The sequence below is a fragment of the Lithobates pipiens genome, unplaced genomic scaffold, assembly GCF_037356315.1.
Source record: "Lithobates pipiens isolate NorthernLeopardFrog02 unplaced genomic scaffold, aLitPip1_a1.2 Scaffold_166, whole genome shotgun sequence".
Taxonomy (NCBI): domain Eukaryota; kingdom Metazoa; phylum Chordata; class Amphibia; order Anura; family Ranidae; genus Lithobates; species Lithobates pipiens.
In genome coordinates this window covers 2,203,065-2,228,968 of record NW_027507752.1, presented here as the reverse complement: position 1 = coordinate 2,228,968, position 25,904 = coordinate 2,203,065, and the positions used below count along the sequence as shown (strand labels likewise).

Sequence of the window (25,904 nt, the reverse complement as noted above, 5' to 3'; positions counted from 1 at the left end):
TGGTCCACAAAAGTTCTTATAAGGACTGGTAACTTGGTATAGGGTGCTACGGTACATAGGCTTGAGTGCGGTACAGTCTGCTGTTCTGTAAGGACCGCTATAGGTCCACAATAGATAGGGTTGACGTGCACCACTGCTGACCGCTGCCCTATACTGCAGCAGTCCTTCAGCGGTATAGGGACTGACGTACAGTCTGCTCACTTCCTTGACCCAAAAAAGCACACCGTACTATATGCCCCTACCCTCCTCTTTGAAGAGGTTGAGCGGTGTCATATTTCTACTGGGGCTGCTTATGATATCCCTGTGCTGTGCTGACTTCCTCCTGGGGGTTCTTATTATGAAGGGATCACACTATCCCTGTGCTGTGCTGACTTCCTCCTGGGGGTTCTTATTATGAGGGGATCACACCATCCCTGTGCTGTGCTGACTTCCTCCTGGGGCTGCTTACGGTGCTGCTGTCAGTGCTGTATGTCACGGTGCTGCTGTCAGCGCTGTATGTCACGGTGCTGCTGTCAGCGCTGTATGTCACGGTGCTGCTGTCAGCGCTGTATGTCACGGTGCTGCTGTCAGCGCTGTATGTCACGGTGCTGCTGTCAGCGCTGTATGTCACGGTGCTGCTGTCAGCGCTGTATGTCACGGTGCTGCTGTCAGTGCTCTGTATTACGGTGCTGCTGTCAGATGCCTCTATCACGGTGCATGTGTCATTCCGGTATGTCACGCTGCTGGTGATCATCTCCTGCACCCTCTTCTTTGCCTACCCTGGTCCCTGACCTTCCCTCTCCTCCATTGCCTTCATTAGCTCCATAGTCCTGAATTGTTAGAACAATTTCCCAAATAAAATAAAAATGCTTGTAGTTATCGATCCCAAATTCACCTCATACATGTATTATGTCATTGTCCAGATGGTGGGACTACGTTTTACCCCCTAATAATTACCACGTGGCCGCAAATTCGACATGAAGGTTTGCAAAGTTCGCCTCCCATTGAAGTCAATGGGGCCCGCGGCGAACGTTCGGTTTCGCGAACGTTTGGGTCCGTTCGCATTTCGCTTTCGCGAAACGTCCCGTCGGAAGTTCGTCCATCACTACTGCTGTATAACCAGCATGCACCGCCTGTTCTCGAGCATGCGCAGTAAGGACATCTCGAGGTGCAGGAAACTTCTCAGGTTGCCATCACAACGGCCAGCGTCATCGGAAGTGCCCGCCCCATTGTGTTGGCAACCAAGATATGCAAAATATATATATATTTGGGATTCGCCTTAAATCGCTCCATTTGCTGTCGGTAAATAACGCGATTTTTGTACACAGTCCTGCCCATTGACTCCTGGGAAATGATGACTTACATTTCCCAGGAGCGCAGGCGAGGGAGGAAGTGGTGCGGAGCTGGAAGTGGCAGATTAGAAGCCGCCACCTAGCAACAGGGCACTTATGGTAATTAAATAAAAAAAAACATTTTCTCCAAATGTTTGTTAATATTAATCATGGACTTGGAAAAGGTAAAAAAATAAAAATAAATTCAGGGTGGAAGTCCGCTGTTTCTGAGGATGCTGTGTCTTTTATCAACCTGACTATCTATGTAACAATGTAAATGCTGTGTAGATTGTTCTGTCTGTAAGGCTGGATTCACACCTAGGGCATTTTTAGTGCATTTTGCAGATTTGCACTACAGAGCGTGTTCCATAGGAAACCATGATAAATGGACTGTAGTGCAAATCTGCAAAATGCAAAAAGCACTAAAAATGCCCTAGGTGTGAATCCAGCCTAATATACTGCTCACACCCTCTCATCAATAATTAATTGTAGTATTTTCCTTGTCCCAGCTGCAACAATAGACTTGACCATACTGTAGAACAGTGTGGCAGTTTTATAGAAGTGCTTACAGCTTGTGTATCCTCTGATATGTCTCATCATGTCTAGTCGGGGCAATCTCCAAAGACACGTGCATTCTTCACAATAGCACAATACAGGCAGACCTCATATACTCTTAATGACTTCCTCTTTTCTCATTATATTTACATTCTCCGCAGTCCTGAACAGTGCAAGCTTGTCTAAGGAATGCTGCAGAAGGCCACATGAAAAAACATTCTGAAATGACATCAGCTCTTGCTCTGATTCTGTTAAATCTGAAGCAAGGTGACAGTATTAGGCCCGGCGCACACTGGCACGACATGACGGTCATACCACTTTGGATCCGACTTTGCCCTGCGACTTGAAGTCCGACATGCATCCGACTTCAATAAACAGGGATCCGACTTTGATCCCCGACAATACCAGGCACTGTGTCTGGTATGAAGCTTTAGGGGGAACTTAAAGCGGGATTCCACCCTAAAGTGGAACCTCCGCTGATCGGAACCCCCCCCCCCCCTCCGGTGTCACAATTGACACCTTTCAGGGGGGAGGGGGGTGGAGATACCTGTCAAAGACAGGTATTTTCACCCACTTCCGTGCATAGACTCCCACGGGAGTCTACGCCATTTCCTGCCCTGCCGCGCTGTCTGCTGGGACACACACGGGTCCCAGTGACAGCGCAGAGATTTCCTATTGCGCGGAGCGGCTCGCGCATGCGCAGTAGGGAACCGGGAAGTGAAGCCGATTCGCTTTACTTCCCGATTCCCTCACCTCGAATGGCGGCGGCAGCAGCCGAGGCCCGAGCGATCGATCGGCCTCGGCTGCCGGCATCGCTGGAACCCTGGACAGGTGAGTGTCCATTTATTAAAAGTCAGCAGCTGTAGTATTTATAGCTCCTGGCTTTTAATATTTTTTTTGGGGCGGAATCCCTCTTTAATAAAAAAATAAAAAAACGGTATGGGTTCCCCCTCGAAGAGCATACCAGCCCCCCCCCCCCCCAAATCCATACCAGACCCTTATCTGAGCAGGTCAGTAAAGGGGTTGGGGACGAGCGAGCCCCCCTCCTCCTGAACCGTACCAGGCCGTATTCACTCAACATGGGGGGGTGGGTGCTTTGGGGCAGGGGGGGGGCACTGGTTGTTGGGGTCTGCAGGAGGGGGGCTTATCGGAATCTAGCTTTTCTATCTTTAAAGAGGAAGTAAAGGCTATTTAAAAAAAAAAAAAATGCAACCTGCAAGGCAAAGGCATAATGAGCTAGTATGCATAGCATACTAGCTCATTATGAATAACTTACCTGAGAAGGAAGCCCCCGAAGCGGTCCTCCGTCTTCATCTTCGCCGCTGCCATGTATCCTGGAGTGACTTCCGGGTCTCGCTGCTCCGGCGCTGTGATTTGCCGGAGCCGCGATGACGTCACTCCTGCGCATGCTCACGGGAGCTGACACGAGCGGCATATCGCCGTGATCTGCAGCCTGCTCAGTGCGCCTGCACGCCGCTGTCTATGGAGCACAGCAGTGCCTGTCTTTTTGTAAATATCTTCTAAACCGTTAGGCTGGGTTCACACTGCTGCGGGGGGAGATCCGGATGTGATTCGCACAGCACTGCAGTGCAAATCACATCCGATCTCCGTAGCAATGCGAGTTCAGCCATACAGATAGTATGGCTGAATTCGCATCGCTCCCGCAGCAAACTCGCACGGGACCCTTTTTTTGGTCCGCAGCAGAATCGGATCGCATGGGTGTTCACACCATGCGATCCGATTCCTGTGCGAGTCGGCAGATCGCACTGCGATATGCGGACGGATCTGGGGGTGTCATTAACATTTTATTGACACTCCCAGCCGTTCGCATAGGGCAGTGTGAACTGCCGGCGGGAGGCATGCGATGCGGGAAAACGCCGCGGATTTGCGGCGTTCCCGCATCGCTGTGGTGTGAACCCGGTCTAAATCAGCATGGTACTTGAGAACACATTTTAGTCCATTTGTTAGTTTATAATAAAAAATATATTAGCTTATATTCTGATGTTACCTAGTAAGCCAAGGGATGTGTGATGGGGATCTTCAGCAAAACCATTTATGGGCTCCGTGTCACTTTGACAAATTTTTTGGTTGCTTTTAACAATCGATTTTTGGAACTTGGATTATAATTTCCTGAACTAAAATCACATTCACTGTTCAAAAAAAAAAATGTCCGTCCTGTCCCATCAGATTTTCACCAGTGTAACACGAACACTCTTGAAATCCTACTAGTTCGTGTATGACCGGCCTGAGTGGAGTGTTCCCGCATCGGAGGGGGGCGCTGTGTAGAGAATTTGTTACTTTGCTTTGATTGGACAGAGTACAGGTTTGCTTTAATGAACATCAACTAAAATGCAGATTCAGGCATCTTGGCAATCTCTCTGGCCGCGTACACACGCGGGGACTGTTCGCCCAACTTTGTCCGTCAAACAGTTTCGGCAAACAGTCCGCTCAAACTTAGCATGGACGGACATGGCCACACACGACGGACGAACAGTTTGCTGAAACCGTGCGCGATGACGTGAACGGCACGTACGACGGGACGAAAAATACGACGTCCTATACACTGCATTATAACTTTCGGCGTGTAAATCCTTTCTGAGCATGCGCGGAACTTAGTTTGACGAACAAGCCTACACACGAGGGGACTGTTCGCTGAAACAAGGTTTCAGCGGACAGTTTTTCGGAAATTCCGAAAAACCTTGTTCGTCAAACTGTCCGCTGAAACTGTCCGCTGAAAGCCCACACACGAGCGGACTGTCCGCCCAAACACTGTTCAGCGGACAAAGTTGGGCGAACAGTCCGCCCGTGTGTACGCGGCCTCTCTCTCTCTCTCTCTCTCTTTTTTTTTTCTTAATTGCAATATGTTTTGTTCATGTCTGCTATACATAGTATTTAAGAAGGCCGTACAATTTACTGGGGAGATGGCACCGCTTCTCCCTTTTCAGTTTTTCTTTCAATCTTGGCTGAAGTTCTCATTTTTTACATCTTGGTGTTATTTCAGGGATCTTTACAACAGCTGGTCTTTGTGATGGGGGATCCCGGAGCCGCCAAAGACTACTGCCACAATTACAACCAGTCCTGCCTGAGCAGTTTCCCCGCCGAACAATTCCTCAACCTCTCTCGGAGTGAACATGGGCGGCGCCCAACTCCAAATTCCAGGGTAAGAGAAAAGACTTCATCATACCCAAATTATCTGAACGGGTCTTTTTCACTGTATTCTATTGACTGTCGGCAACGTTCCCTAAGATCAGTGCTTCTTCTGAGCTTTTAAAGTGTTACTAAACCCAGGACCCTGCATTCACTATATCTGGTCTCCAGTGCCGGGACAAGGTCATCCAGCGCCCAGGGCAAAGATGCCAAACTGCGCCCCCCTTTCCCTAAGCCCTTGTACACACGGGACGGACATTCCGACAACAAAATACGTAGGATTTTGTCTGACGGATTTTGTCCGAAACTTGTGTTGCATACACACGGTCGGACAAAGTTGTCGGAAAATCCGATCGTTCAGAACGTGATGACGTTATTTCGTTACGACAGGACTACGTTCAAGTCAATAGCTTTGGTGTAGGAATTTGATCTGAGCATGCGTGGCACTTTGTCCGATCGGAATTCTCTACACACAATCGGACAAAGTCCCATCAGATCATGTTGTCGGAAAATTTTATAGCCCTGCTCTAAAACTTTGTCCGTTGGATATTCCGATGCAAACAGTCCGATGGAGCCCACACACAGTCGGATTATCCGACAACACGGTCCGATCGGACATTTTCCGTGTGTACAAGGGCTTAGGGTTAGAGTCAGGGTGCCCCCTACCCCTGCAATAAACCATTGCGCCAGGGGAAGCCATCCCTCCTGCCCACCCCTTGTCCCGGCCTGTCCCACAGTACACAGAACATAGAAATGCAATTATTTTTAGTAAATAAACTGCTAAATCTCATCAGCAGTATATACTGTAGCAGTCTTGTGACTTCTATCAGTGTCCAGCTGAGCACTGGTTACAGCTTATAGGAAGAGTTTTCATTCTCCTCTAACTGTCCTATGAGGCTGCACGATCCCTGACCTTCTGTCTGGACAGTGCTGAATGGCCCTTTGCCGATCACATGCACCCTCCCAAAAAAAAAAAAAAAAACTCCCTAGCATTACACACCAAACTGAGCATGTGCAGAGTGCCCCCAAGGCTCTGTACTAGTAGGAGATGGATTGGGGACTGTGGGAGAAGGGAAGGATCAGAGAGACAGAAGTCTATATTTCTAATCAGGCTGAGTTGTTTCTTTCCACTTGGTTCGGGTATGATTTCTCTTTATTGTATTATATGCAGTAAAGCTGCTTTATTAACTTTAAAGAGAACCTGTCATGTATGGCTAGCTATACAGACATATTTTTGGGAGATTACTTTATAGAAAACCCCAATCTAATCAAGAAGCAGCTTGTAACCTGAGGCACCATTACAATTACTACATTCACCCAGTTATCGGTTTGTTTATTGTCGTTTCTAGGCAGTTGCGTTTAGAGGCTTTTTTTTGGAAACCAAAAAAAATGCGCTCCGAAGCTGTGTTTAGAGGTATTTCAAATGCTAAATGCGGTAACTCGTGTTTAGCCGCATTTCTTTTACAGGCATTTTTAATTTTCAGATATTTCGGGAAAATGTATATATATTTAACCACTTTCAGACCGGACCATTTTGCTGGTAAATGACCAGAGGTCTTTTTACACTTTGGCACTGCGCTGCTTTAACTGGTAATTGCGCGGTCATGCAATGTTGTACCCAAACAAAATTTGCGTCCTTTTCTTCCCACAAATAGAGCTTTCTTTTGATGGTATTTGATTGCCTCTGCGATTTTTATTTTTTGCGATATAAACGTAAAAAGACTGCAAATTTTGAAAAAAAATGATATTTTCTACTTTTTGTTATTAGAAAAATCCAATAAACTCAATTTTAGTCATACATTTAGGCCAAAATGTATTCAGCCACATGTCTTTGGTAAAAAAAAAGTCAATAATTGTATATTTATTGGTTTGCGCAAAAGTTGTCACATCTACAAACTAAGGTACGTTTTCTGGAATTTACGCAGCTTTTAGTTTACGACTGCCTATCTCATTTCTTGAGGTGCTAAAATGGCAGGGCAGTACAAAACCCCCCCAAATGACCCCATTTTGGAAAGTAGACCCCCTAAGGAAATTGATAAGAGGCATGTTGAGCCCATTGAATATTTTATTTTTTTGCCTCAAGCGATTGAATAATGACAAAAAAAAATTTTTTTTTTTTTTTTACACAAAGTTGTCACTAAATGATATATTGCTCACACATGCTATGGGCATATGTGAAATGACACCCCAAAATAAATTCTGCTGCTTCTCCTGAGTACGGGGATACCACATATGTGGGACTTTTTGGGAGCCTAGCCGCGTACGGGGCCCCGAAAACCAAGCACCGCCTTCAGGCTTTCTAAGGGCGTAAATTTTTGAGTTCACTTCTCACTACCTATTACAGTTTTGAAGGCCATAAAATGCCAAGATGGCACAAAACCCCCACAAATGACCCCATTTTAGAAAGTAGACACCCCAAGCTATTTGCTGAGAGGCATGTTGAGTTCATGGAATATTTTATATTTTGCCACAAGTTGCGGGAAAATTACAAACTTTTTTTTTTTTTTTTTTTTTTAACAAAGTTGTCACTAAATGATATATTGCTCATGCATGCCATGGGCATATGTGAAATGACACCCCAAAATAAATTCTGCTGCTTCTCCTGAGTACGGGGATACCACATATGTGGGACTTTTTGGGAGCCTAGCCGCGTACGGGGCCCCGAAAACCAAGCACCGCCTTCAGGCTTTCTAAGGGCGTAAATTTTTGAGTTCACTTCTCACTACCTATTACAGTTTTGAAGGCCATAAAATGCCAAGATGGCACAAAACCCCCACAAATGACCCCATTTTAGAAAGTAGACACCCCAAGCTATTTGCTGAGAGGCATGTTGAGTCCATGGAATATTTTATATTTTGCCACAAGTTGCGGGAAAATTACAAACTTTTTTTTTTTTTTTAACAAAGTTGTCACTAAATGATATATTGCTCATGCATGCCATGGGCATATGTGAAATGACACCCCAAAATAAATTCTGCTGCTTCTCCTGAGTACGGGGATACCACATATGTGGGACTTTTTGGGAGCCTAGCCGCGTACGGGGCCCCGAAAACCAAGCACCGCCTTCAGGCTTTCTAAGGGCGTAAATTTTTGAGTTCACTTCTCACTACCTATTACAGTTTTGAAGGCCATAAAATGCCAAGATGGCACAAAACCCCCACAAATGACCCCATTTTAGAAAGTAGACACCCCAAGCTATTTGCTGAGAGGCATGTTGAGTTCATGGAATATTTTATATTTTGCCACAAGTTGCGGGAAAATTACAAACTTTTTTTTTTTTTTTTTTTTTTAACAAAGTTGTCACTAAATGATATATTGCTCATGCATGCCATGGGCATATGTGAAATGACACCCCAAAATAAATTTTGCTGCTTCTCCTGAGTACGGGGATACCACATATGTGGGACTTTTTGGGAGCCTAGCCGCGTACGGGGCCCCGAAAACCAAGCACCGCCTTCAGGCTTTCTAAGGGCGTTACAGTTTTGAAGGCCATAAAATGCCAAGATGGCACAAACCCCCCCCAAATGACCCCATTTTGGAAAGTAGACACCCCTAAATTTAGGGGTACACTAGTGAGACTAGGTAATAAATGGCGGGTGCCCTGAAACTATAAAAAAATAACTAACCAACCAGCGTCACCTGTAACAGTTATATGGTGATCACTGGTGAAAGGGTTAACTAGGGGGCAATTAGGGGGCTTTATGCGGTAGTATATGGGGGTCCCTGGCGCTATAAAAAGCTGCAGCGAACCTAAATACCTACCTGCCTAACTAGCGTCACCTGTGACACTAATACAGCGATCAGAAAAACGATCGCTTATTAGGCTGGGTTCACACTGGAGCGATGCGGGAACGCCACGAATGCGCGGCGGGTTCCCGCATCGCATGCCTCCCGGCGGCAGTTCACACTGCCCTATGCGAACTGCTGGGAGTGTCAGTGAAATGTTACTGACACCCCCAGATCAGTTCGCATATCGCAGTGCGATCTGCAAACTCGGATCGCATGGTGTGAACACCCATGCGATCCGATTCTGCTGCGGGCCAAAAAAAGGGTCCCGTGCGAATTTGCGGCGGGTGCGGCGAATGGCTGAACTCGAATCGCACAGAGATCGGATGTGATTTGCACTGCAGTGCGGTGCGAATCACATCCGTTCTCATAAACCGCTGCAATGTGAACCCAGCCTTAGTGACACTGGCGACGGGGGGTGATCACGGGGTTAAACCTTTATTGGGGGGGTTAGGGGGGTACCTTAGAACTAAAGGGGGCTAACCCTAACTGCCCTAACAGTTATTAGTCACAAATGACACCCGCCGGGTGATCAGGGGGTTAAACCTTTATTAGGTAATAAATGGCGGGTGCCCTGAAACTATAAAAAAATAACTAACCAACCAGCGTCACCTGTAACAGTTATATGGTGATCACTGGTGAAAGGGTTAACTAGGGGGCAATCAGGGGGCTTTATGCGGTAGTATATGGGGGTCCCTGGCGCTATAAAAAGCTGCGGCGAACCTAAATACCTACCTGCCTAACTAGCGTCACCTGTGACACTAATACGGCGATCAGAAAAATGATCGCTTATTAGGCTGGGTTCACACTGGAGCGATGCGGAAACGCCGCGAATCCGCGGCGGGTTCCCGCATCGCATGCCTCCCGGCGGCAGTTCACACTGCCCTATGCGAACTGCTGGGAGTGTCAGTGAAATGTTACTGACACCCCCAGATCAGTTCGCATATCGCAGTGCGATCTGCAAACTCGGATCGCATGGTGTGAACACCCATGCGATCCGATTCTGCTGCGGGCCAAAAAAAGGGTCCCGTGCGAATTTGCGGCGGGTGTGGCGGGTGCGGCGAATGGCTGAACTCGAATCGCACAGAGATCGGATGTGATTTGCACTGCAGTGCGGTGCGAATCACATTCGTTCTCATAAACCGCTGCAATGTGAACCCAGCCTTAGTGACACTGGCGACGGGGGGTGATCACGGGGTTAAACCTTTATTGGGGGGGTTAGGGGGGTACATTAGAACTAAAGGGGGCTAACCCTAACTGCCCTAACAGTTATTACAGTCACAAATGACACCAATGCAAAAAAAAAAAAAAAAAATGACATTGGTGTCACTGTGACTGGGGGGCAGGGGTAATTGGGGGGGTGATCGGGGGGTAAAGGGGGGGTGTGAGTGTGCCTGGCATGTTCTACTGTGTGTGTAGAGTGTTGGTGCAACTCACCGATCCGCTCTCCTCGGTGTCGGAACGAAAAATACCGACACGGAGGAGAGAATACATCACTTCCTCTCCTGTGTTTACATTACAGGAGAGGAAGTGATGTCACCGGGGATTTCTATTCGTCGGGAGCGATCGCGAGGGGGTGGCCATGAATGAATGGCCGCCCCCTCGTCCCGGATCGCTCCCGGACGAAAACCGACCGCCGCAGGCACCGGGCGGGGGCCCGATCGGGCCCCCGACCCGCGGGAGGCAAGGGACGTACATGTATGTCCTTATGCCTGCCCGTGCCATTCTACCGACGTACATCGGCGTGCGGCGGTCGGCAACTGGATATATATATATATATTTTAAACGCTTCTAGACGCAAACGCGGCTCAACGCGACTAAACGTGGCATGTAAACGCGGCTAAACAGATGTTGTTTTTAGACGCCGGTTTCTAGCTGTCAAGTTAAATCGTTCCAGAGAGGTCGAACAATGTCCCGTGTACATGAAACCTAATGCCGCGTACACACGATTGAATTGTCCGGCGTACTTAGTCCGATGAAACCCATTTCACCGGACAATTCGATTGTGTGTGGGCTTCAGCGGACTTTTCCAGCGTGAAATCTGGTGGAATAAGAAAGTATTTTTGCACTCCAATCTTTCAGCCGGACTTGGGTTTCAGCGGACAATACGTTCATCAGTATGCTAGTCCGGCGGACTAAGAATGACGCATGCTCAGAAGCGAGTACGAGAAGGAAGCTATTGGCTACTGGCTATTGAACTTCCCTTTTCTAGTCCCGTCGTGCGTGCTGTACGTCATCGTGCTAGCAAACGCTGGACTTTCTGTGTGTCCGTGTGTGGCCAAGTCCGTTCGGTAGAAAGTCCGCCGGATTGTTTGCCGGACTAAGTACGCCGGACAATTCGATCGTGTGTACGCGGCATTAGATGCAATGTAGAAGGTCAGTTTATTTTTGCTGAGAGAGCTATAATAATCCTGCGGCACAGAGGCTTGGTGGTCAGCCTTGCAACACTGGGGTCATCAGTCCAAATCCCAATAGGACATTTCCTGCATGGAGTCTGTATGTTCTCCCTGTGCTTGCATGGGGGTTTCCTCTAGGTCAGTGGTGGCGAACCTTGGCACCCCAGATGTTTTGGAACTACATTTCCCATGATGCTCATGCACTCTGCAGTGTAGTTGAGCATCATGGGAAATGTAGTTCCAAAACATCTGAAGTGCCAAGGTTCGCCATCACTGCCCTAGGTACTCCAGTTTTCTCCCACACTCCAAAGACGTGCTGGTAGATTAAAGTGTTCTAAACCCAGGAGCCTGCATTCACTATATCTGGTCTCCCCAGGAGCCTGTATTCACTATATATGGTCTCCCACAGTACACAGAACATGGAAATGCAGTTATTTTAGTAAATATAACTTGCTAAATACCTTTTCTCATCAGCAGTATATAGCAGTCTTGTGACTTCTATCAGTGACCGGCCAAGCACTGATTAAAGCTTGTAGGAGTTTTCATTCACCTCTAATCGTCCTATGAGGCTGCAGAACCCTTGACCCTCTGCCTGGACAGTGCTGATTGGCCCTGTGCCAATCACATGCACCCTCCCAAGAAAAAAAAAAAAAAAAAACTCTTTGACAATACACACCAAACTGAACATGTGTAAAGTGCCCTCAAGGCTCTGTACTACCAGGAGCTGTATTGGGGACTGTGGAAGAAGGAGAGGATCAGAGAAGACAGGATCAAACAGCCGTTTTTACACAGTGCCCAGGATAAACCCCTTAGGTTCCACGTTGCGTATAACAAGCATGCTTTACTGCATATACAGACTTATTTTACTGTTGTGGGTTTAACAGCTTAATTGGCTTCTATGTAAATTGGCCCTAGTTTGTGTATGCATGTGGAATAGGAACCTTAGATCAGAGACTGATATGATGCTGGGCGGCACAGTGGTGTAGTGGTTAGCACTCTCACCTAGCAGTAAGAAGGGTCGCTGGTTCGAATCCCAACCACGACACTACCTGCCTGGAGTTTGCATGTTCTCCCTGTGCCTGCGTGGGTTTCCTCCGGGTACTCCGGTTTCCTCCTACACTCCATAGACATGCAGGTAGGTTAATTGGATCCTGTCTAAATTGTCCCTAGTATGTATAAATGTGAGTTAGGGGACCTTAGATTGTAAGCTCCTTGAGGGTAGGGACTGATGAGAATGTACAATGTATATGTTAAGTGCTGCGCAAGTTGATGGCGCTATATAAGTAACTGAGATAAGATGCTGTGTGTGTTATACTCAGAAAGGTTTTTTATTTAGAATTCCCATAAAGTTCCTTTGGGTAAAAATGTCCAACGCACAAAAAAGAACTTCCCTCCCAGAATTCCTCTCTGCTGCTCCTTACTGTCCCGTGTCAGAGGTCTATTTTTTCTGAAAATAACTGCGTCTCGATGACCCCGAAAATTTCAATCATCATTCCTCGCCTCTCGGATTCCAGCGCACACCTGCGACACCTGTTAACATCATGTCCTCCTCAGACGCTTCTAAAAGGGTTTCTGTTATTTCACAGGGGGGGGGGGGGGGGCCTTTTGGGGGTCTCTGCTTGTCTGCGGCTTATTCAAGCTTCCAACTCGTTTTGTTTTTTTTCTTGTGCAGTTTGCAGCTGGAGAGACCGAGACCATGGGAGAGAGACAGAGAAACGAGAGCGCCCAGTCATCTGTGCGAGAGGTATGTACCGAAAGAGACTGGGGGGGGGACAACTACTTTACAAGGGACCTAGAATAACCTTGGATTCCAGACATTTTACTTTTCAGTGCAGAACAAAATATTTAGTCCAGTTACTTGTACTACACGGTGCTATCTGTCCCCAATCCATCTCCTAATAGTACAGAGCCTTTGGGGCACTCTGCACATGCTCAGTTTGGTGTGTAATGCTAGGGAGTCTTATTTTTTATTTTTTTTTGGGAGGGTGCATGTGATCGGCAAAGGGCCATTCAGCACTGTCCAGACAGAAGGTCAGGGGTCGTGCAGCCTCATAGGACAGTTAGAGGAGAATGAAAACTCTTCCTATAAGCTGTAACCAGTGCTCAGCTGGACACTGATAGAAGTCACAAGACTGCTACAGTATATGCTGCTGATGAGATTTAGCAGTTTATTTACTAAAAATAATTGCATTTCTATGTTCTGTGTACTGTGGGACAGGCCGGGACAAGGGGTGGGCAGGAGGGGAGGCTGCCCCTGGTTTATTGCAGGGGTAGGGGGCACCCTGACCCTGAGGCCGCGTACACACGGGCGGACTGTTCGCCCAACTTTGTTCGTCAAACAGTACGACAAACAGTCCGCTCAAAATTTGCATGAACGGACTTGACCACACACGATGAACGAACAGTCCGCTGAAAACTTGCGCGATGACGTGTACAGCACATACGACGGGACTCGAAAAACGACGGCCTATACACTGCAATGCAACCTTCGCCGTGTAAATTCTTTCTGAGCATGCGCGAGACTTAGTTTGTCGAACAAGCTTACACATGAGCGGACTGTCCGCTCAAACCAAGTTTCAGCGGACCGTCTTACGGGAATTCCGAAAAACTTTGTTCGTCAGACTCTCAGCTGAAACTGTCCGCTGAAGCCCACACACGAGCGGACTGTCCGCTGAAACACTGTTCAGCGGACAAAGTTGGGCGAACAGTACGCCCGTGTGTACGCGGCCTAACCCTAAGCCCCTTGTACACGCGGTCGGACATTCCGAAGGAAAATGTCCGATCGGACCGCGTTGTCGGATAATCCGACCGTGTGTGGGCTCCATCGGACTGTTTCCGTCTGAATATCCGACAAAGTTTTAGAGCTGGACTATAAAACTTTCCGACAACATGATCCGATGGGACTTTGTTCCATTGTGTGTAGAGAATTCCGATTGGACAAAGTGCCACGCATGCTCAGATCAAATTCCTAGACCAAAGCTATTGGCTACTAGCCTGAACATAGCCCCGTCGTAACGAAATAACGTCATCACGTTACGTACGATCGGATTTTCCGACAACTTTGTCCGACCGTGTGTATGCAACACAAGTTTCGGACAAAATCTGTTGGACAAGATCCGACGGATTTTGTTGTCAGAATGTCCGACCCGAGTGTACAAGGCATAACAGGTTTTAGCACTTGGGGCTGGGGAGAAATGTGTTTAAAGTGGTTGTAAACCCTTACAAAGCACTTTGACCTACAGGTAAGCCTAGATTAAGACTTACCTGTAGGTCCAAGAAATATCTCCTAAACCTATACGGTTTAGGAGATATTTCCAAAAAGACAGTGGCGCACAGGCGCACCGGGCAGGCCACAGATACCAGCGATCCCGTGCGCATGCGCGGGAGTGACGTCATCGCTGCTCCGGCGAATCACAGCACCAGAGCAGCGAGACCCGGAAGTCACTCCGGGATCCATGGCAGTGGCAGACATGAAGATGGAGGACCGATTCGGGGGCTTCGTTCTCAGGTAAGTTATTCATAATGAGCTAGTATGCTATGCATACTAGCTCATTATGCCTTTGCCTTGCAGGTTGCATTTTTTATTTTTTTTTCCCCCCCATGGGTTTACAACCACTTATAGCCTAGGTTCCCATTGCCCGATTTGGCATGCGATTTGACATGTTCAGTCGCATGCCAATCGGGCACTATTGCCAGCAATGGCACCGTCCGAATTCTGAAGGAAGTAGTCCCTGTACTACTTTTGGCGACTTCGGGGGACAATTTGTATAGACATCTGTGCAGCAACCCACACACAGAGATGTCTCTGGAAATTGCTCCCGGAGTCGGAATGACATGCGGGTATGAAATCGCGTGCGTTCAGCTGAACTCGCATGATTTCTAACCCGCAGTCAGCGTGAGCCTCCGCTAAAGCGGAGTTCCACAATGTATTAATAAAAAAATAAAAGTCAGCAGCTACAATTTCTGTAGCTGCTGACTTTTAATAAAAGGACACTTACCTGTCCAGGTATCCCTCAATGTTGGCACCCCTAGCCAATCTGTCCATTGGCTTCGGGGTGTAAGGCTGCTTTCACACTGGGGCGGTATTCAGGCGTTACAGCGCTAAAAATAGCGCCTGTGTAGCGCCTGAAAAAAAACGGTCCCTTTCACTCCAGTGTGAAAGCCGGAGGGCTTTCACACTGGAGCGGTGCGCTGGCAGGACAGTGAAAAAAGTCCTGCTAGCTGCATTGAAATCAATGGGACAGCGCGGCAATACCGCCGGCAAAGCGCCGCTGCAGCGGCGCTTTGCGGGCGGGTTTAACCCTTTTTCGGCCGCTAGCGGGGGTTAAAACCACCCCGCTAGCGCCCGCAGACCGCCGCTAAAACGACGGTAAAGCACCGCTAAAAATAGCGGCGCTTTACTGCAGACGCCCGCACCGCCCCAGTGTGAAAGCAGCCTAAGCGTCAGCATCCTTACTAAGGGAAACAGGAAGTGAAGCCATGCGGCATCGCAGCCCGTTTCCTACTGCACTTGTGTGAGTCACGTTGCGCTTTCTGAATGGTCCTGCTGTCTTTTGGGACCTCTATGTGTCTCCCAGAAGGCAGTGGGCGGGGGAAGGATGAGGGGCTGGAATAGATCCTTATTGTGCGGCTATCTTACCCCAGAAGTGGGGGCAGGTACCTGGTTTTGACAGGTATCCACTACCCCCCCAAAAAGTGCCACATGTGGCAGTAGAGGGGGGAGGGTGCAGACAAGCGGACCTTCCATTTTTGAGTGGAGCTCCACTTTAAGCAGAGTAGGAGGTTATGTTGATCTTTCTCCTATGTCTACAGATACCTTAAAGATGAACTCCAGGAATAATCCTGACAAAGCTGGCCACACAGTAAACGATTCCTCCCTCCACATTTTTGGATTTAGAAACAGGGGGACCCCTTCTTTATTCTGACAGTGGGACCCCTTCTTTATTCTGACAGTGGGACCCTCGGCTGCACTACTTCAGCTGTTGCGGATTGGCTGAAGCCACTGATCGACTGATCGACTTCTGTTGAGCAGGGATGACCACACATTGGTTAATATTTGGCTGGTGCCTGCTGAACCAGTTGATTTTCGATCAGTGTATGGCCAATGTAAAACGTACCTTATTCCTCTCTCCATCACTCATCTTTCCGGCTCTCACCGTCCTCACATACATTGTAGGGCTATGGGCACTGCATTGTAGCTGATGATGTCAGCGTGTGACCACTGGACAAGGGATCTGTTGCACAGATGGAGTAAGCCTGATGGAATAAGGTAAATATTACACTTAAGGACTTTATTAGGCCGCGTACACACGCGCGGACTGTTCGCCCAACCTTGTTCGTCAAACAGTTTGGGCAAACAGTCCGCTCAAAATTTGCATGAGCGGACTTGCCCACACACGAGCGGACTGTTTGACGAACAAGGTTGGGCAAACAGTTCGCTCAACTTTTGAAATGAACGGACTCGCCCACGTAAGGCGGAGGCAAGTCCGCCCATTTCGAGCGCGTGTACAGGTAGGCGGGGCCCGCGAAGGAGACGTCGCGGACTCCGCCGCCTGGAATGGGCTTAAAGGGGAACCCCAACGCCGAAAAAAATCGGCGTGGGGGTTCCCCCCAAGTCCACACCAGACCCTTGTCCGAGCACGCTACCCGGCCGGCCAGGAAAGGGGGGCGAGCGAGCGCGCCCCCCCTCCTGAGCCGTACCAGGCCGCGTGCCCTCAACATGGGGGGGTGCCTTGGGGAAGGGGGGGCCGCGCGGCCCCCCCACCCCAAAGCACCTTGTCCCCATGTTGATGAGGACAAGGGCCTCTTCCCGACAACCCTGGCCGTTGGTTGTCGGGGTCTGCGGGCGGGGGCTTATCGGAATCCGGGAGCCCCCTTTAAGAAGGGGGACCCCGGATACCGGCCCCCCACCCTATGTGAATGAGTATGGGGTACAATGTACCCCTACCCATTCACCTGTGAAATAAAGTACAAATAAAAACACAACACAGGGGGAAAAAATATTTTATTGCACAGCCGGGGGTCTTCCGTCTTCGGGGGTCTTCTCGCCGGACTCCTCCGCTATGTGTGTGTAGCTCTTTTGCCAGCGGAGGAGTCCGGCTTTCTTCCTCCCCGCCGCCGGCCTCTTCTCCCGACTTCGGGGGTCTTGTCCCCCTCTTCGGTTCTTCTGCCGGGCCACCGCGCCTGGTCCGGTGGCCCGGTCTTCTGTCGCCGTCTTCCGTTCTTCTGTCGCCGCCTTCGGTTCTTCTGCCGGGCCACCGCGCCTTCTTGTAGCTCTTTTACAGGCGGTGGCCCGGTCTTCTGTCGCCGTCGCCGCCTTCCGTTCGTGTTCTTCTTCTTGTTCTTCTTGTTCTTCTCCAGGCGATGTTGACACGTCGCTCCCTCCGGCCGGAATGCCAGAGCCGCCCTGCGTTGCCACTTATATAGTGACAATGGGGCGGGGTCACATGGTATATGTCACATGGGTTGGTCACATGGTGACCCCGCCCCCTTACGATGTCATAGTCCCCATGTGACATCAACCCATGTGACCAACCCATGTGACATATACCATGTGACCCCGCCCCATTGTCACTATATAAGTGGCAACGCAGGGCGGCTCTGGCATTCCGGCCGGAGGGAGCGACGTGTCAACATCTCCTGGAGAAGAACAAGAAGAAGAACAAGAAGAAGAACGGAAGGCGGCGACGGCGACAGAAGACCGGGCCACCGCCTGTAAAAGAGCTACAAGAAGGCGCGGTGGCCCGGCAGAAGAACCGAAGAGGGGGACAAGACCCCCGAAGTCGGGAGAAGAGGCCGGCGGCGGGGAGGAAGAAAGCCGGACTCCTCCGCTGGCAAAAGAGCTACACACACATAGCGGAGGAGTCCGGCGAGAAGACCCCCGAAGACGGAAGACCCCCGGCTGTGCAATAAAATATTTTTTCCCCCTGTGTTGTGTTTTTATTTGTACTTTATTTCACAGGTGAATGGGTAGGGGTACATTGTACCCCATACTCATTCACATAGGGTGGGGGGCCGGTATCCGGGGTCCCCCTTCTTAAAGGGGGCTCCCGGATTCCGATAAGCCCCCCGCCCGCAGACCCCGACAACCAACGGCCAGGGTTGTCGGGAAGAGGCCCTTGTCCTCATCAACATGGGGACAAGGTGCTTTGGGGTGGGGGGGCCGCGCGGCCCCCCCTTCCCCAAGGCACCCCCCCATGTTGAGGGCACGCGGCCTGGTACGGCTCAGGAGGGGGGGCGCGCTCGCTCGCCCCCCTTTCCTGGCCGGCCGGGTAGCGTGCTCGGACAAGGGTCTGGTGTGGACTTGTGGGGAACCCCCACGCCGATTTTTTTCGGCGTTGGGGTTCCCCTTTAAGCCCATTCCAGGCGGCGGAGTCCGCGACGTCTCCTTCGCGGGCCCCGCCTACCTGTACACGCGCTCGAAATGGGCGAACTTTCCGAGCGGGAACAGTCCGCTCATTTCGAAAGTACAGCGGACAGGCCCACACACGGGCGGACTGTTCGCTCAAACACAGTTTCAGCGGACAGTTTTTCGGAATTTCCGAAAGACCTTGTCCGTCCAACTGTCCGCTGAAACTGTCCGCTGAAAGCCCACACACGAGCGGACTGTCCGCCCAAACACTGTTCAGCGGACAAGGTTGGGCGAACAGTCCGCCCGTGTGTACGCGGCCTTAGGCTTAAAGTGGATGTAAACCCGAAAAAAAAATTAATTTAATTAAGGCTTGCACCTTTTACAGAATAGGATTTCAGGTCATCTGTGCCTAGGGTGGCCACCTTTTCTTCAAGTCAAACCCGAACACTTCAGCGTCGCACAACAATTTTTTTTCATTGTATGCAGAGATAAACTATGCATAGATGTTGCTATTAAATAACATTTCTAATCATATGAAGTTAATCACAAGAGTCCCCCTTTACATCAGAGTCCACAGAGTTCCCCCTTTACATCAGAGTCCACAGAGTTCCTCCTTTACATCAGAGTCCACAGAGTTCCTCCTTTACATCAGAGTCCACAGAGTTCCTCCTTTACATCAGAGTCCACAGAGTTCCTCCTTTACATCAGAGTCCACAGAGTTCCTCCTTTACATCAGAGTCCACAGAGTTCCTCCTTTACATCAGAGTCCACAGAGTTCCTCCTTTACATCAGACTCCACAGAGTTCCTCCTTTACATCAGAGTCCACAGAGTTCCTCCTTTACATCAGAGTCCACAGAGTTCCTCCTTTACATCAGAGTCCACAGAGTTCCTCCTTTACATCAGAGTCCACAGAGTTCCTCCTTTACATCAGAGTCCACAGAGTTCCTCCTTTACATCAGAGTCCACAGAGTTCCTCCTTTACATCAGAGTCCACAGAGTTCCTCCTTTACATCAGAGTCCACAGAGTTCCTCCTTTACATCAGAGTCCACAGAGTTCCTCCTTTACATCAGAGTCCACAGAGTTCCTCCTTTACATCAGAGTCCACAGAGTTCCTCCTTTACATCAGAGTCCACAGAGTTCCTCCTTTACATCAGAGTCCACAGAGTTCCTCCTTTACATCAGAGTCCACAGAGTTCCTCCTTTACATCAGAGTCCACAGAGTTCCTCCTTTACATCAGAGTCCACAGAGTTCCTCCTTTACATCAGAGTCCACAGAGTTTCTCCTTTACATCAGAGTCCACAGAGTTCCCCCTTTTACATCTGAACTCGCAGAGTTCCCTTTCACTGTAAGGGGGACTCTTCAGACTAACATAAGGGATGCTCTGGTATACAAAGAGGACTCTGATGTAAGGAGGAGCTCTAATGTAATGAGTGCTCTGAGAACCCTGATTTAACTTAGCGTACTCACTTAGAGGCAGGAGAGAAAGGGGGAGAGACTTAGTCCAGCCTGAATAATGTGTCCGGGTCTCAGACAGACTGAAACCTGGACGCATGATTCCAAACCCGAACTGTCCGGATGAATCCCGAACAGGTGGCAACCCTATCTGTGCCCCGTCTTGCAACAAAGAGTTAATCCAGCTCTGAGCAGTCCTCTTATCTTTTTTCAGTAAGATAAAAAATGACACACAGAGAAATAGGAGTCAGTTTTCCCCCCTTGCTGTAAGTGACGGGTGATTTACATATCTCATACAGAGCCTGAGAGACATTCTGTGTACTCCTTTCTTCTCCAGCTCTCCCAGGATTGGCTGTTCCACACCTCAGCATGATTGGGCATGCTGAAGTCATGTGGGGACTTTTCTGGGTTTTGACTGGATGTTAGTGATCATAGCAGAAGTTCAGTGTAAGAAATACACAGGAGAAAATGCATGTTGACAAGGGGAGTGTAGAAGTGGGCGGGGAGTCTACTGAAATCATGCTATAAATTTTTGGCTGTCGGAAATTCGGACAGCTAAATTCCGATGGAGCGTACATATGGTCGCATTTTCCGGTGAAAAGCTCTCATCGGTCTTTTTCTGTCCGGAATTCCGATCGTGTGTACGTGGCATTAAGGCATCAGCATACCAAGACATTTTTGACAATTTCATGATTCCAACTTTGTGGGAACAGTTTGGGGATGGTCCCATTCCTATTCCAATATGACTGCCCACCAGTGTACAAAGCAAGGTCCATAAAGACATGGATGAGCAAGTTTGGGGTGGAGGAACTTGACTGGTCCTGACCTCAACCCGATAGAACACCTTTGGGATGAATTAGAGTGGAGACTGCAAGCCAGGCCTTCTCGTCCAACATCAGTGCCTGACCTCACAAATGCACTTCTGGAAGAACGGGCAAACTTTCCCATAGACACCCTCCTAAACCTTGTGGATGGACTTCGCAGAAGAGTTGAAGTTGTTATAGCTACAAAGGGCGAGACAACTCAATACTGAACCCCAACTAAGACTGGGATGCCATTGAAGTTCATGTGCGTGTAAAGGCAGGTGTCCCAATACTTTTGGTAATATAGGGTATATACACACACACATACGTAATGGTTCTGTGGAACATTCCATGTTGCTGTACATGGACGGTGGGCAGTACACAGACAGTTAACATGGAGCAGCTCCTCTTCAATGACGGAACGCCTTCAGTCAGTAAACTTGGAACTCGGAAAACAAAGCGTTTGTAAATTGGCGTTTCGTGCTGTCATTTCAGCGTGAGACCTTGTTAATGGGCTCCCCAGCTGGGCCCAGTAAAGCTCGCCGTCTCCGTCTGGGACCAGAGCCACAGGCAAGGACCGCTCCTGTAATATATCTGTCTATAGCGCTAATGTCATCACCACTTGTTCTCCGCAGTCTCATAAACGAAACAACGCTGATATCGGTCACAATCCTCTTTGGAGAACAACATACAGGCTAATATAGAAAGACGTGTTAAACATAGAAAAGTGACGGCAGAAAAAAAAAAGACAAAGAAGTCCATTGAGTCTGCCCATTTTTGTTTTTGTTTTTTTGTTTTTTTTTTAATACATACTTTGTATTTTTTTTTTTAATAACTTTTTTTGGTTTGAGTATAGATCTATGTTTGTCCCAAGCATGTTTGAAGCCATTTTCTGTTGACTGACTTACTACCTCTGCTGGAGGTTTATTCCTTGTCAAAAAGATTTTATTGAACATACAATAGAGTATTTGACAATAGGTTAAAGCGGTAGTAAACCCGCAATTTATTTATTTTTTTTTTTAAACCTGCAAAGCAAAAGGCATAATGAGCTAGTATGCACCGCATACTAGCTCATTATGAAATACTTACCTTAGAACGAGGCCCCGACATCTGGCCCGATCCGGGTATCGCGGCTCCGGCGCTGTGAGTGGCCGGAGCCGCGATATCGTCACTCCCGCGCATGCGCGCGGGAGATTTCATTCCGGCCAGCCGGCCACTGCCGGATTTTCAGGCCGAGAATCCCCTTGTGCGCATGCGCCGCTGCAGTCAGCGGCGCATACCGAGGGGAATATCTCCTAAACCGTACAGGTTTAGGAGATATTTTTTTTACCTACAGGTAAGCCTTATTATAGGCTTTCCTGTAGATAAAAGTTAAAAATTTGAGTATACAACCATTTTAAGTACATAATATACAACAGAAGTAATGAAGCTCAGAGTTATATAGGAAAAGAGGAAGTAAACTCTCCCACTCTGATGCTTCTTTTCATTTAGTCCATTATAATAAGTCATTATCAGACTATAGCCACTGTAATTCAGCCCAAATCTCATATTACTTACTGTTTAATTTTTTTTTTAAAAACTTGTTTCCAGGGGTTAGGCAGCGCCATCTTAAGTATTGTTTTCTGAGTCCACAGTGGAGTGTATTTCCGCCCTTACATTGAGCACTTCCTGTACTGTTAACCAAGCCTCCTTCTCAATCCAACGTTTCTATGGCAACCCTGCTTCCCTGTTCATAGCTGACTTGTTTATTTCATAGTATTTACTTGTGCCGATGTCTAATGTTTCCCTTTGTCAGACTTATCAGCTTCAGCTGATAAGACTGCAGTAATGGCCAAGTTTAGACTGTATGTGAGGTCACATGGTGTGTAGGAGGAAGCTCTGAGTGATCAGCAGAGTTCAGTGTTGTGCTGTAGGAAGTCCTGATAACAGAGAGATAAGACATAGAGAGTGTGCCGTAAATCAGGGGAGATCTGGGCATGCTCAGTGACGTCATTCTACAGAACAACAAGGATTACAGCAATACTAAGCAAGTAAGGAGATATCTACAAGCCGTGTTCATTAGGGTTTTTTATGCTGATTTACATGGGACAAAGTTGTGGGGGAGGGTTTACAACCACTTTAAGTAGGAAAGAGCTTCAAAATCATAATAAGATTAGATAGAGAAGAAAGGAAGGATAGGAAGAGAAGAAACTAGGAAGGGAAGAAGAGAGGTCCGCAGGGCCGAGTCGAGGGCCGCCATATCACTCAGAATCCATATACTGTAATCGCTTAGCCATCGGGTCAGCTACCATGGCAATAGAACTTCTTTGTTAAAATTTGATGGTAAATCATTTTTTATCCACGGATGTCATACTTTTTCAAATTTGATAAGCGCGTCAACTTCAAGAGCTGCCATTTTGGCTTGCGTCATAGTGTTGTTCATCCTATTCACTACCTCACCCACAATCAATGAAGGGGATTTCCAGGCTCTTGCAAGTGTTTGTTTTGCTGCGGTGAATAAATGAACAATTCGTTTAAATTGGGTGTGTGTTAGAAAGTCTGGCTTCCGATTGATGAGTGCCATTCATGGATCTGGGGTAATGGATATTCCTAACATATTAGATGCTATAGTAAAGATCTCATTCCAATAAATGTTGAGCTTTGGGACATGACCACCAAATGTTGAAATGTGTTCCTTAGGCCCCTTTCACACGGACGATCCGTTCAGGTCCGCCTGTCAGTTTTTCAGGCGGACCTGAACGGATGCTCCATAGAGGTCTATGGAGCGTCGGATGTCGGCGGTGACATGTCCGCTGACATCCGACCCGATCCGAAAAAGTGTGACGGAGGAAAAAGCTATTTTTCCATCCGTCATCGGATCGGGTGACGGGGGGACACTGCGGTCCGTCGTTACCCGATCTCCCATAGGGGAGAGCGGCGCTGTGACAGGTCCGTCCCTGCGCAGTGTGCAGTGACGGACCTGTCATCTTCCTGCTCAGCGGAGATCGCTCCGGCGATCCCCACTGAGCAAGCGGATATCCACGGGGAGGATCAGCACTGAACTGCCCCGTGTGAGCGGACCCTAACTCAGCGCATCCACAGTAACAATCTGATGAGTAGTTATGCACATATTTTGCTATTCTAGCCGGTACAAGGTACCATCTTATTAGTACTTTATAATTCGCCTCTACCGCTAATATATTGGGAGAGGCGGTTTTGGTCGTTAACCAGACTTGATTCCATTGTGTGGTTTCCAGTGTTTGTTCTGAGTCCACCTCCCATTTCTGGACATAAGCTGGTTTTACTGTTTCAGGTTTAGCTAACAATTGAACATATAAGGTCGAGATTATGCCCCTAGCACGAGGGTCGTTTTTACAATATTTTTCATGCCACTAGGGGGCCTCATCAGGGTTGCCAGCCTCAATAAAACCAGGGACAGTATGTAAAAATCTGTGTTTTTAAAAAAATCCCAAGATTATAGCTGCCCCGCCTCTCCAGTACCTTTTCAGTGTGTGGATGTGTATTCTGTGTGTATACTGTGTCTGTGTATACTGTATGTGTGTGTGTGTATATACTGTGTGGCCCCATAATCTCCTATTGCCCGGGGGCCTCATAATCTTCTATTGCCCGGGGGCTCCATAATCTTCTATTGCCCGGGGGCCCCATAATCTCCTATTGCCCGGGGGCCCCATAATCTCCTATTGCCGGGGGGCCCCATAATCTCCTTTTACCCGGGGGCCCCATAATCTTCTATTGCCGGGGGGCCCCATAATCTCCTTTTACCCGGGGGCCCCATAATCTTCTATTGCCGGGGGGCCCCATAATCTCCTTTTACCTGGGGGCCCCATAATCTTCTATTGCCCGGGGGCCCCATAATCTTCTATTGCCCGGCGGCCCCATAATCTCCTATTGCCTGGGGGCCCCATGAGTTGTCAGTCCGCCCCTGTTTAGTTTTCAAATATATGTATAAGTTGCAGTGGCACCCCATTGTACTGCAGTCCGATCTCTATAATTATCTCCCAAATTAGAGCATATATATATATTTATGGATATATTGAGAGCAGGTATGCCAAGAGGGATCCCATCCCTCCTTAACCACCTGCGGACCTCACACCATACATTTACTGCAGCAGGGCGGTTGCTCTGTGCTAAATTACATACCTAGTACTTCCGGGTCTGCACGTGCCGCCCCTGAAACACTCCCGCTGTGATTATACACAGCGGAAGCTGATCTGTGGATACCACGGACTCGATATCCACCGACACGTGCCGATTACACAGGACACAGGCAGAATGACAATATTCCTATGCAAACAAGGAAGATTGTCGTTCTGTCAGTAGGTAACGCATTGATCTTTGCTTTTCCTTAGCCGAAGCACCTCCCACACAGTGAGTAAGCACATATTTATCCTTTTACCCTTTAGCCCCTGTTAACCCCTTCCCAGCCAGTACGGTGACAGTGCATATTTTTTAACACTGTATCACTGCACTGTCCGATTTTTCCGCTGCAATATCGCAGTCCAACTATAAGTCACCATTACTAGTAAAAAAAATTGAATAAATATATATATAAATATTCCATAGTTTGTAAATGCTATAACTTTTGCACAAGCCAATCAATATACGCTTATATGTTGTTGTTTTTTTAACTAAAAAATATGTAGCAGAATACATATTGGCCTAAATTGATTGAGAAATTAAATTTTTTACAATTTTTATTGGGTATGTTTTATAGCAGAACATCAAACGTATTTTTTTATTTTTTTTTTTCAAAATTGTCTGTATTTTTTTTTGTTAACCTGCTTCAATACCGGGGCGATTTAACCCCCTTCCTAACCCAGGCAATTTTCAGCTTTCAGAGCTGTCACATTTTGAATGACAATTGCGCGGCCATGCAACACTGTACCCAAGAGAAATTTTTATAATTTTCTTCCCACAAATAGAGCTTTCTTTTGGTGGTATTTATTCACAGCTGGCTTTTTTATGTTTCGCAAAATAAAAATGAAAAAAGAATGAAAAAAAAAATTTTTTTCTTAGTTTCTGTCAGTAAATTTTGTAAAAAGTAATTTTTCTCCTTCACTGATGTGGACTGATAGGCTGCACTGATGGGCACTGATGAGGC

The 25,904-nt window shown here is 48.0% G+C and overlaps 1 protein-coding gene across 1 annotated transcript in view; it reads left to right on the top strand.

The window, feature by feature from the left end:
• Nucleotides 1-25,904, top strand: part of LOC143986493 (uncharacterized) — a 195,210-nt gene that overhangs the window by 16,454 nt on the left and 152,852 nt on the right. Inside the window, exons 5-6 of the mRNA XM_077484835.1 lie at nt 4,867-5,025; nt 12,867-12,938. Coding sequence (XP_077340961.1) covers nt 4,867-5,025; nt 12,867-12,938 — 231 coding nt within the window. The remainder of the gene's footprint in view (nt 1-4,866; nt 5,026-12,866; nt 12,939-25,904) is intronic.